Below are 13,317 nucleotides of genomic sequence, written 5' to 3'. Positions count from 1 at the left end.
GTAGATGTCCCTGTTTTTCCTCTTCTACCTGTTACAATTTTCCACCCTCTTGCCATCCCCCCCCCCCCTTCCTCTTCAAATATTTAACTGCCTTAGTTCAAATTTTAAGCTCTGAAGCCCTCCATTTCAGTGCCTGTTTTACAATATCCAATTTTCTACCCAACCAGAGTTACATGAATGAGACCAAAATTTGCAAGCTATCAACACACATTTGGGCTCACAAACATAAGAGAATCAAAATTTATTTCCCATGAAAGTATAGTGACTACAAGATACAAGTTATTATGAGATTCAAATTCATTTTTTTGTCACATTTCCCATCATCTGAAATTTTCACCCCCAGGAGTTTATATTCTTCAGTGACTGCTACTGTTCCTACCGCACCCCCCCCCCCCCCCCCCCCCCAGCTGCTGTGCATGTGAAAGCACTGCTTCTGGGATTGGGAGGTGCACTGGACCCAAAGCAAATCTGCCCAATAGATTAACAATGAGGGTCAGTGTGCTAGCCAGCCTAGAAGGGATTTTTAGCTGGTTTCCTGTATGACACTAGATGAATACAGGGCTCTTACCTAAGTCCCACCTCACTTACATGATTCACAAACATTTAGGTAGGAACATCAACATTGTAGAAAAAGACAGATTGCTACTTACCGTAAAGAAGATATGTCACGTTGCAGACAGGAACAATTAAAAGACACTCACGCACAGCTTTTGGCCACAGCTTTCATCAGTAAAACAGACACACACACACACACACACACACACACACACACACACACACACACACACACAAACAAACAAACTCACTCTCTCTCTCTCTCTCTCTCTCTCTCTCTATCTCTCTCTCTCTCTCTATCAAGAAAGCACACCCTACGTTCAAACAACCAGCAACTCCAAAATCTGAGTGTCTTTTAATTGTGCCTGTCTGCAACTTGATGTGTCTTCTTTACGGTAAGTAGCAATCTGTCTCTACCTACATTGTTGGTATTCAGAAACATTTAGAAAACTTTTGCTCACTTTTACTTATATAAACACTACATGCTGACAGTTGGGGGGGGGCAGGGGGGGGGGTCGTTTACACACAACATATTCACTCCTTGGGGGGGGGGGGGGGGTAAGGGGGTGGCCACAGGAAAGGCATCCAGCCACTCCTTAAACTAACCATGCCATATCTGATTACAACCATGCTGACCCTGCACCAAACTGGGACAAAGGTACAAGAAAAAGAAGTAACTGCTATTGTTCCCATCCCTTCTACGTATAACAGTGCTATATCTTCATTTATTCCACCAATTACCATGTATTTCATTAGACTGCATTTACATTCAGAACTAATTTTTATATTCTTGTATTAATTTTCTGACCATACAGTCTACATCCTCTTAACCTAAGGCTACAGTCAGTGGGTCATCTACACAGTGCAATGAGTATACCATAATTTATTTGCACCCCATTCTTTAAAGACTATATTGCCCCTTGTTCCAATCCTATTTCCAGATGACTGTAGTAATCTGTATGATTATTTATTAGTCCAGTATACTCAGTCAGTGAGTTTTCCAAATATGCTATTAACAGTTTTTAAAAATAGTTTCCCCCAGAATTATGAGTACTATATACAGTGTGCATAACACATATTTTTTTAGAATTTCTTTTTAAACTCTCTATTATTCCCCATGTGTCTGTACTGCTTTTCCCTCCAATAAAAGAATATAATTTTCGACATGATTGTTCCCAAGTTTTGTCCTTTGCTTCTACAACATTTGTTCCTGATTTTGGCTTGTGTGTTAAGCTCTATCCTGTTCTAAACTTTTCTAGTATTTAGGCATTTTAAAATATTGTTTTCTTACTTTAAAATGTTACCTTCTTTTTAATTTCCTCAACCCAATAACACAATGAACGGTTTGCATGTTTTTCGCTTCTAATGTTTCTTTGGTTGATTCATGTAATTTATTTATGATATAATGGTACTGACTTCCTGTAATACCAATGTAGTTTCCATTGATTTTGTATCTGGTCTCTTATGGAATAAAAACTTACATTCTCAAGAGTATTTAAATTTTGTTTAGAGATTGCCAGTTTTCGTTGTAGATTATCTGTGTCACAAAACTACTTTTCTTGAATCGCCATCACTCTGAATGGAACAGAAATTTGAAATTAACAAGATAGGTAGCACTAAGTGTTACTGCTGTGTATGGCATTAAATTCTTTCTCATCTCGTACCTGTTTAACTCTAATAAAACCCTTTATTTCATTTTAATGCGGTGTATATTTATGCCATGTGTATTTATATGTTCCTTTAAATTAACTTTCAGATTTTTCAGTGAATTTTACTCACAAATATAAAGAGTTTATTACTATTATTACTCACACTGTTTTCTCCAAACAGTCCTATCATATCATGTCCCCTTTCACTTCCTGCCGGCCGCAGTGGCCGAGCGGCTCTAGGCTCTTCAATCTGGAACCGTGCAACTGCTACGGTCACAAGTTCGAATCCTGCCTTGGGCATGGATGTGTGTGATGTCCTTCGGTTAGTTAGGTTTAAGTAGTTCTAAGTTCTAGGGGACTGATGCCATCCGATGTTAAGACCCATAGTGCTCAGAGCCATTTGAACCATTTTTCACTTCCTGTTGTACAGTTAAAATTTCCTGCAATGAAGATCTCTCTTGTTTTCCAATATTGTTTCATTTATTAAGGAATCCATATTTTTTAATATAATGGTTACTCTTCACTGATACCAAATGCTCAAAAAATTGTATATACTAAACTAAATTTAATTTTCATCAGCAGGGTTCTGTTTCTGACCATTCTTCGGAATTTATGTTTCATCGGTTTCAATATTCCATGGTAAGTACTTTGATTTTTTTCTGCTACACTATAAAAATGTGTACTCGCTTCCTTGATTTCAATAACATGTCCCTTTTTCTTTGTTTCTGGGAGAAGAATAATAACTAGTTTCCTATTTCCAATTCTTTAATCACTTTTGTTTTATTTTGCCAATGTGGTATTTTGCATACACAAATTATGATAATTCATTTCCATAGACTTTTCCTGTCTCCTATTATACAGCCATTCTTCTGTTACCTTGAAGCCTTTTAACTAAAGATTTTTTCAATGAATAGGTAGTTGTCCTCTTGTATCATTCCCAACATGGAGGACCAGGTAGTTTTTGTTCAAGATTTTCCTCATTTGTTGTGGCCTTAGTCCAAAGACTGGTTTGATGCAGCTCTCCACACTATTCCATACTGTGCATGCCTCTTCATCTCTGAATAATTACTGCACCTTACATCCATATGAACCTGCTTAGCCTACTGTATGTTGAACAAATATATTTCAAGGAAGAAGCAATACATGAAAGTCACAGATCAAGTAAAAAGAGTAAGACGTGTGTACACTTTAATAGTCAAATCATAACTGAGTCCGAGTCTAGTGGCCGCTGGCTGGCTGGCCCCTTAGTTGGCGCTGCTGCTGCATGGCTGGCAGACAGCACTGCATGTAGAGGATGTGCGTAACTGCGCGGTGGCACTTTGAAAGATCGGCGAGCCACAGCACTTTTCCCCCCTTTGAAGTTTTTGCACAAGTCTTGATGGAGGTGGCCTGTAGATTGCTAACATCCATAGGTATTGTTTGACTGGCCGTAAAGTCTCGAGGAGGAGGCTTCCCGTACGGACGTAAGTGTCCCCGATGATAACGGGTCGAGATGACAGGAGACGTGGGGGTCGAATCTGCTGGGGCCCCATGAACCAATCTGCCCATTGTGGCAAGTCCTGTTGTTATAACAGGAGACATGGGTGACGTGTCGGTGTCTGTAGGAGAAGGAGGCGAGTAGAGTTGCTCCGACAGATGATGGTTATCTGGCTCCTGCATGGGCATGTCTCCTGGTGGCGCTAGTTCTTGTGCTGGCACCGACATGATGGTGAGAGGACTGCATTGTGAGTAATGAGAGATTCCAGTATCCCAAGTGTCAGGTACAGCTGAAGGTGGTGTAGCGGCATCCGGAACAGGTGTTGCCGGCACACGAGGCCGAAGCTGGTCTGAATGGCGCACTGAAACACCCGTGTCTGCCTGGATTTCATACAGGCGTTGGCCACGGTGTCGTAAGATGCGACCTGGACTCCATTTTGGCCGCCTGCCATATCCCCGTACCCACACAAGGTCGTATGCGGTGAACCGGCCAAGCGAAGGCACCCACGGCCGTGAGGTGGAAGGCCGCAGAAGATGAAGTAGCGTGCGGGGCTGTCGGCCATGTAAGAGCTCAGCCGGGCTGTGGTAGCCCATGAGGGTGAAATGGTAAGAAGTCTGAAATTGGAGAATGGCATCATCAGCAGCAGAAGAAGTCAGGAGTTTCCTCATCTGAGCTTTAAATGTGCAGACCAGTTGTTCAGCCTCACCGTTTGACTGTGGATGGAATGGAGGGGCCATGACATGCATGACACCGTGACGGGCACAAAAATCTGCAAAATTGGAAGAGGCAAATTGTGGACCATTATCAGTAACAAGAGTAGAGGGAAGGCCTTCCAAAAAAAATGCGAGCTAGTGCATTGGTGGTTGCCGCGGTGGTAGGCGACGTGCAACGGACTATGAAAGGAAAGTTAGAGTAGGCGTCAATAACGAGAAGCCAATAAGTACCTACAAAAGGTCCCGCAAAGACAGCATGAATATGCTCCCAGGACTTCTCAGGCGAAAGCCACGGTGACAAAGATGACTTCGGGGGTGGCGGCCTGTGACGCACAAGGGCCGCAGGCAGCGACCATGTGTGCGATTTCAGAGTCGATGCCGGGCCAGCACACATGACGGCACACCAGAGATTGTGTGTGAGAGACACCCCAGTGCCCTTGGTGAAAGAGGCACAAGACCAAAGCACGCAAAGACGCAGGTACCACAACACGCGGCGAAGCATTTTTGGTGGAAAGGAGGATAACACCATCCCTAGCCGTGAGGCGGTAATGCAAAGCGTAGTAGATCCGCAATGGATCAGAAGTCTTAGCAGACGGATGATCCGGCCAACCCTTCTGAATACAGCATAAAACCCGGGAGAGGGTAGGGTCAGAACCCGTAGCAACCGCCAGCCAGTCCCCAGTGATGAGGAATCCGTCCACAACCCGGTGGTCGGCAACATCCAGGTGGAAACACAAAAGATCATCCCTATCGAATGCCAGATCAGGACCCATGGGAAGGCGAGACAGTGCATCAGCATTTGCATGTTGAGCCGTCGGCCAGAAATGAATCTCATAATTTAAACGAGACAAGTGAAGAGCCCAACACTGGAGGCAGTGTGCAGCCTTATCGGGAAGTGATGTTGATGGATGAAACAAGGAAACAAGTGGTTTGTGATCCGTAACAAGATGAAATTTCATCCATTGAGAAAAACACCAAACTTATGAAGAGCATAAATAATGGCCAAAGCTTCTTTCTGAATTTGAGAATACTTTTGTTGGGCATCCGTGAGCGTATTGGAGGCATAAGCAATGGGTTGTTCAGAACCGTCAGAAAAATGGTGTGCAAGGACTGCACCAACCCCGTATTGAGAGGTGTCCATGACAAGAACAAGATGTTGGCCAGGTTGATAAGTAGCCAGGGACGGGGCCTGTTTCAGCATAGTCTTCAATTTCTGGAAAGCCGCATCGTATGATGCGGACCAGTGAAAAGGCACGTTTTTATGCCACCGAAGCAGCAGACGGTAAAAACTTTTGATAGTATGCTATTTTCCCCAAGAAGGCCTGCAGTTCCTTAACCGATATAGGGCGAGGAAGGGCATCGATCACAGCGACAGTTTGCTGAAGCGGACGAATACCATCCCGAGAGAGTTGAAACCCCAAGTACGTGATATATGCCTGAAAAAAATTTTGATTTCTGTTGTGACGTAACAAGACTGTTATGCCACACTGAAGTAGCCGAAAGAAAGGCACGCGTACACACACGCCGACTGGCGTCAAGTCTGGAACAAGATACGTTATGACTGCTATCAAGAAAATACGTAGCTTTGGAATATACTTAACTTTATTTACTCCTTGTGATACATCTCTCTGGACTATACAAATGAGACTCGTAAGATACATGCACTGTTACAATTGGCGCCTTGCTAGTTCATAGCCATGGACTTAGCAGAAGGCTATTCTAACTGACCCTCGGCAAATGAGAGGAAGGCTTTGTCCGTATTGTCGCTAGCAATGTCGTCCGTACAACTGGGGCGAGTGCTATCTCGTATCTCGAGACCTGCCTTGTGGTGGCGCTAGGTCTGCGATCACACAGTGGCGACACGTGGGTCCGACATGTACTAAATGGACCGCGGCCGATTTAAGCTACCACCTAGCAAGTGTGGTGTCTGGCGGTGACACCACAATTTCTGAAGATTATACTTAAGACCAGCAGTCTGTAAGACATGAAAAAGAGTGCGGAGATTTTGAAGATGTTTGTCAGTGGTGGAGCCAGTGACAACAATGTCATCCTGCAATAATTTAAACATAGTTGCACAACAGCAATGGTTTCACATAATAAAATTATAAACAGCCAACTAGCTGCAATGGATTAAGAAATTCTTTACCTAGGTTTTGACAAATGTAAATTTGTCTTCTTCAGAAGGTAGCAATTTTACATTAGTAAGGACTAATGTACCATCACCGTTTTTACAATTGTCGGCATAGATCCGTGTGTCAACAATAAAATATAGCCCTAGAATTAGGGTTTGTCACATAAATATAAAATAGCTCATGGATCTTGCAGAGCTCACCTAGGTAAAGAATTTCTTTATCCATTGCAACTGGTCAGCTGTATATAATTTTATAATGTCGTCCTGGTAATTTATACACCCAGGGACAGTGAGCAATAATTGTTCCAAGAATCGCTGAAAGAGAGCAGGGGCGCTGGCAACCCCAAATGGCAATCGTTGGTACTGATAGAGGCCGAAAGGCGTGTTAAGGACCAGAAACTGCCAGGAAGCAGCATCGAGAGGAAGTTGATGATAAGCTTCTGACACGTCAAGTTCAGAAAAATACTGGCCTCCAGCAAGTTTAGTGAACAATTCTTCAGGTTGAGGCATAGGGTAAGTGTCGATAAGGCATTGAGCATTGACAGTGGCTTTGAAATCGCCACAGAGGTGAATATCACCATTTGGCTTAGCAACGACAATGGCAGGAGAGGACCACTCACTGGAAGTGACAGGAAGCAAGATCCCTGAAGCAGTGAGATGATCCAGCTCCTGTTTGACCTGATCACGAAAGGCCACAGGAATGGGCTGAGCCTGAAAAAACTTAGGCCGAGCAGTGGGTTTGAGCGTGATATGAGCTTCAAAGTCGTTTGCACGGCCTAACCCAGGAGAAAAAAAAGGGATGAAAAGGTCGTCGGCAAGGAATCGAATTGAGCATAAGGAATAGCATCAGAGCCGATATTGACAGAGTCATCTATGGAAAACCCAAAAACGCGAAAGGCATCAAAACCAAAAAGATTCTTTGCATTACTATGGTCGACTTCAAATATGGGAACAGTGCAAATGACAGATTTGTAAGATACCTCAGCATCAAATTGTCCCAAGAGAGAAATCTTCTGTTTATTGTAAGTCTGTAATTGCCTAGTGACAGGCGACAGGATTGGAGAACCCAACCGAAAATATGTCTGAGAATTGAAGATAGTGGCAGCAGAACCAGTATCCACCTGCATGCGAACATCTCGACCAAGGATTTGGACAGTGAGGAATAACTTCCCTGAAAGGGAAGAAGTACAATTGACAGACAACACAGAATCAGAATCAGTGTCATGTTCATGAACATCATGTATGCGGTCGGATTTGCAAACGGATGTCACATGACCCTTTTTTTTTTTTTTTTTGCATTTGTGACACACAGCGCAACGTTGTAGACAGTCTTCTCGTGAATGTTTCGTAAAACACCGCGGGCATGAAGGAAGTTGCCATGGGTTTTGCTGCAGTTTCTTAGAGGTTTGTTTATGGTTAGGCCGAGGCTGCGCTTGGGAGAGTACTGCGGCCACGTCGGCCGACGTGGATACGCCACACGCTTTGTCAACATTGCACAGAGGTTCTATTTCCCCGACGTTGCCCCATGCCTCTATTTGCGCTCCAGTGGCACGAGAAATTTCAAAAGACTGAGCGATGGATAGGACTTAATCTAGAGTCGGATTTGCCAACTGAAGGGCACGTTGCCTAACATCTTTGTTGGATGCCGATCGGATAATAGCATCCCGTACCATGGAATTGGCATAGGATTCTTTGTGAACTTCAGTAACAAATTGACACTTTTTACTGAGGCCATGAAGTTCAGCAGCCCAAGCGCAATAGGATTGATTCGGTTGTTTTTGACAATGATAAAAGGCAACACAAGAGGCTACCAAATGCGTTTGCTTTTGAAAATAGACAGACTGAAGTGAGCACATTTCAGCAAAGGACAAAAATGCAGGGTCTTTCAAAGGAGCCAATTGCTACAAGAATTGATACATTTGAGGTGAAATCCATGAAAGGAACAGAGAGTTATGTGTTTGTTAATCCGCGACATGAAATGCCACGAAGTGCTGTTGAAGACTTTTTTTGTAATCAGACCAGTCTTCCGCCGTCTCGCCGTAAGGAGGAAAAGGAAGTAGAGACAACGATGAGAGATGCCCTGCATTTGATGCTGTGATGCAATCACAAATCGCATTTGTGAGAAGCATTTGCTGTTCTATGAGACCTTGCAATAGTTGCTCTAAAGTAGACATGGAAACATGTGGGTCAACGAAGGAAAAGAAAAATCCCATCCTCATCACCAATTGTTATAACTTCAAGTTGAGCAAATATATTTCAAGGAAGATGCAATACATGAAAGTCACAGATCAAGTAAACAGAGTAAGGCGTGTGTACACTTTAACAGTCAAATCATAACTGAGTTCGAGTCTAGCAGCCGCTGGCTGGCTGGCCGCTTAGGTGGCGCTGCTGCTGCATGGCTGGCAGACAGCGTCGCATGTAGAGGACACGCGTAACTGCGCGGCGGCACTTTGAAAGATCAGCGAGTCACAACACCTATTGCATTTATCCTTCAATATCCTTCTACAATTCTTATCCTCTAAACATCTTCCATTAACAAACTAACAATTCCTTCCATCTCAAGTAGCTCCTATCAACCAATTCTTTCTTTTAGTCAAGTTGGGCCATAATTTTTCTTCTCTCAAGTCAATTTAGAACCTCCTTATTAGTTATCTGATCATCTAATCTTAAACATTTTTCTGTTGCATTACATCTGAATAGCTTCTATTTCTTCCTTTAGCCTTTGGTAACCGATTTCCCAAATTGAAAGGGAGCAGGTGCTAATTTTGGTACAGTCCATGTATTTCATTTCCCTGGTGCCCTTGTTATCAACACGAGGACCATAAATAAGCTAAATTGGGTAGAAGGTGTGGGGACAATGGGTTAAAGGAGACTGGGGCCAGGAGGGTTACAGCAGTGAAGGATCGTTTGCAAGGAAAACTCCCATTTGTGTAGTTCAGAAAAATAGGTAGTGAAGGGAAGGACCCAGAGGGTCCAGGTTGTGAAGAAGCCATTGAACTCGAGCATGTTGTGCTCAGACACTTGTTGTGCCCCTGGGTGGTCAATTTTGTTCTTGCCCACATTTTTGCAGTGCTCATTCATTCTGCTGGTCATACTGAGATAAAAAGCTGCCCAGTGACTGTAGCATGGTTAGTATATGACATGGCTGCTTTCACAGGTGGCCCTGCCTCTTATGGAATATGATAAGCATGTGACAAGATTGGAATAGGAAGCACTGGGTGGGTGGATTGTGTAGATCTTGCAACTGGGTCTTCCCATGTAGCAAGAGGTTGGAGGTAGGGGTGACATAGGGATGGACCAGGATATTGTTTTTAAGTTGCGTGAGTGGCTGAATAAGACTTTAGGACACCCTAACCGAGATCCCTTCCATCTCTCATGAAGTATATTCCATTTCCCCTCCAACTTATGCAACATTCTGGTCCATCGCTATGCTACTTCCATTCCCAACCCATTGCCACAGGTTTTATACCCCTATGGAAGCCCAGATGCAAGGCCTGCCCAGTCCATCCACCAAGCACTTCCTACAACAGTCCTCTCACAGGCTTATCCTATCCCAACAGAGGCAGCACACCTCTGAAAGCAGCCACATTATATACTAACTGCTGCAATCACTACAAAGTTTTTTACAACCAGCCAGCTGTCCACCAGACTGAATGGCCATCAAGAAACCCTGGCCAAGAGCAGACTTGACCATGCAGTGATACAGAATGCAGCTGAGCACAACATGCTGAAGTTCAGTGGCTGCTTCACAATCAAGGGCATCTGAATTCTTCCCTCCGTCACAACCTTTTCTGAACTACACAGATGGGAGTTACTCTTGCAACACACCCTTTGTGCCCATAACACTCCTGGCCTCAGACTCCTTTAACACACTCTCCCCACACCCTTTACCCAACAGTTTTCTCTTTCTCTGTCCTGTCACACCCCCACTCCCCTCAATCAACAACATCATGCCATCATCATCATCATCATCATCATCATCATGGGTAACACCCCACCAACTCCGGTATGCTTGTATCATAGGATAATACTTGGTTGTAACAGCCAAGTAACTACCTACTGTGTGAATGATGGATGTATGGAAAGCAGATGTAAGTCTTAAGACTGTAAATAGAGGAATTTTAATTTTAAATCTTGTACATAATCTGACTGTTCTTAACTGAGGATCACTGAAATGAATAATTTACTTTAATTTTTGACAATACTTGGTTGTAATAGCCAAGAAACTAGTAAATGTCTGAATGATGGATTTAATGAAAGCAGATGTAAGTATTAAACCTGTAAATATTAGAAGTTTAAATTTAATTCATCTACATAATTTTACTGTTTATTGACTGAGGACCATTAAAATTAATGAAACTCAAGTTCTCCTAATTACATTTTTGTAATGTGTTTATCTGACATGTTCCACACCCAGGAGGATTCCCTGTTTTATGGATCTATGGAATGAATAATTAATCTAATCTAATCATGTAGCGAGCACTTGCTTCTGCTTTGGTGTGTGTGTGTGTGTGTGTGTGTGTGTGTGTGTGTGTGTGTGTGTGTGTGTGTAGCCTAACTCAACAAAGGATGTTTTCTTTCACTTGCATGTGTCATCTTGTGAATGTTTATTTTCATTTTGTGAATGTTATTAAATAAACTGCATACACGGTATATGCCAATATTCACAATCAAAGTTTTCTCAGCTAATCATGACATTTTCCAGTTCATAGTTATTGCAAAGGATATTACATACTTACCAAATATGCAAATAAAGCAAGTTATTATTGCTGCTAAGGCACTGGGACTAAGTTGGAAAATTTGGCTTTCAAGGACAGATTCACAGTTTGGCCCTAATGTCCCATCTGGACAAGAACAATTATACTGTGACAGAATGTCTTGAGAAATGCACATGCCCCCATTCCAGCATGGCAGTTGTGAACATCCATTGTTATCTGTGCAGTCATTGTTACCAAATTTCAGTACTTCTTCTGCACACCTGAAACAAGTAAAAAATATAAACCGTACGTTGTCCTATAAATTATTTTGCATACTGTTTAATTTGTTTTGAGTAAATTTAAAAAAACTGGGATCAGTGAAGAAATGTGTCATCTTGAGAACATCAAATGGAGGGTTTATTAAAGGGAGAAATTGATATATTAATTAAATTTTAAAACTTATGTCAGTGTACGAAATTCATGACAATAATAGAAATTCCTGAATGGATCAATAAGTAAAATAAGGGGAAGAGAACCACTCACCTATACTGAATTGATGGGTGGTGGGCAGAAACATGTAAAAAAGAACAGTATTGACACTAGCTTTTGACCACTTGTTCTTTTTTTGCCAAAATTACACACATTCACAACACAGCCACATTTACACATGTGTTTGGATGTCTGTGGAGTTGTGTGTGTGATTGTGTCTACTTTTTCTAAAAAAAGATCGAGTGCTCAAAAGCTAGTGTGAACGCTATTTCCTATTATTTGCTTTTGTGCTCCAAACACTGATCTGCTTGCTATAGGTGAGTGGTTGTCTTTCACTGATTGCATGTGGTACGTGAGAGTAACTACAGTAAGTGGGTTGACAGAAAACAGTTTCTGAAATTTCTCTCTCTCTCTCTCTCTCTCTCTCTCTCTCTCTCTCTCTCTCTCTCTCTCTCTCTCTCTCTCAAGTTAACAGTCACTATCAAGCTTGAAGTATTCCTCCATTACAATGTAATACAGTCACAATTTATCCATTTACAAGTACATTTTATACACAGTGACCTCAACAGTCTTTGTATTCCACAATTTGTCTTTTACAAGTTTATCCCACTCAACTGGAACTTCACAACTGACAGCATACTATGTTCAGGTTAATGTGCACCTAGAATACTGTGATACCGAGAGACATCCAATTCTTAGCTTTACAACTCACGCAAGAAAGAAGGACAGGTTTTGGAAGGAGGGAAAACCACTCACACCCCAAGTTGTTTTGTTTTGTTTTGTTTTAGAGTGCAAAAACAACTAAAATCATACACGCCCATCTCAGAACCATAGAACACGAAGATGAAAAAGTGACTACATGTTAAGCTCAACTGACGGAAGGAAAGAAAGTTGAAAATAGGGACTTACTCATGAAGAAAGGTCCATAAAATATGCCATAGAGACAATGGAGGTCCTGAACTGAAGATCAAATGTCCTTCACCATCTTGCTATCATGGGTAAAAAGTAAAATGTGGTCAACAGCCTGTGTGTTGTTTGCTAAAAAGGCCAATAACTCAAGATGGCAAACACAAATTAGAATATAAGAGGTTAAAAAGAAGGCATTCGGTCAGGAGATGGTGAACCTCAAAGGTTGATAACAATGAGCACTAAGTGTGAGGGATCACCACTTAAAAAATGGCAATGGCTAAAATGATAGTGCCCAATATGCAACCTAGCTAAAATGATCTCCTCACAGTGAGAGCACCCAGAGGAAGTCGGAGAGGTTTAATTCTGTGGAGCTTGTCCCCCAGAAGGGAATACCATTGATGGTGCCGAAGTGACATCACCTGCTGAAAGACAGCAATACAGAGATCATTGGAGGGAATGGAAGAATTAGCGACCTGAGGTAGGAGGGCTGTAGCCTTGGCTGCAGTGTCAGTGGCCTCGTTTCCTGTCAGATGGACATGACCAGGGACAAACATTAACATCACAGTGGATCAATCAAGAGTGAGCAAGTGGAAGCTTTCCTGGTCCCTCTGCACTAAGGGATGGACTGTGTACAGCACAGAGAGGCCCTGAAGGGCAATGAGAGAGTTGGAGAAAATAACACAACTGAAAAGCCTAT

At 42.5% G+C, this 13,317-nt stretch overlaps 1 protein-coding gene across 1 annotated transcript in view; it reads right to left on the bottom strand.

The window, feature by feature from the left end:
* LOC124803096 (putative neural-cadherin 2) overlaps nt 1-13,317 on the bottom strand; it is a 61,641-nt gene that overhangs the window by 29,770 nt on the left and 18,554 nt on the right. The window contains exon 4 of the mRNA XM_047264251.1: nt 11,265-11,503. Coding sequence (XP_047120207.1) covers nt 11,265-11,503 — 239 coding nt within the window. The remainder of the gene's footprint in view (nt 1-11,264; nt 11,504-13,317) is intronic.

This window comes from Schistocerca piceifrons, chromosome 6, assembly GCF_021461385.2.
Source record: "Schistocerca piceifrons isolate TAMUIC-IGC-003096 chromosome 6, iqSchPice1.1, whole genome shotgun sequence".
NCBI lineage: Eukaryota > Metazoa > Arthropoda > Insecta > Orthoptera > Acrididae > Schistocerca > Schistocerca piceifrons.
This window is presented reverse-complemented; position numbering and strand designations above follow the sequence as displayed.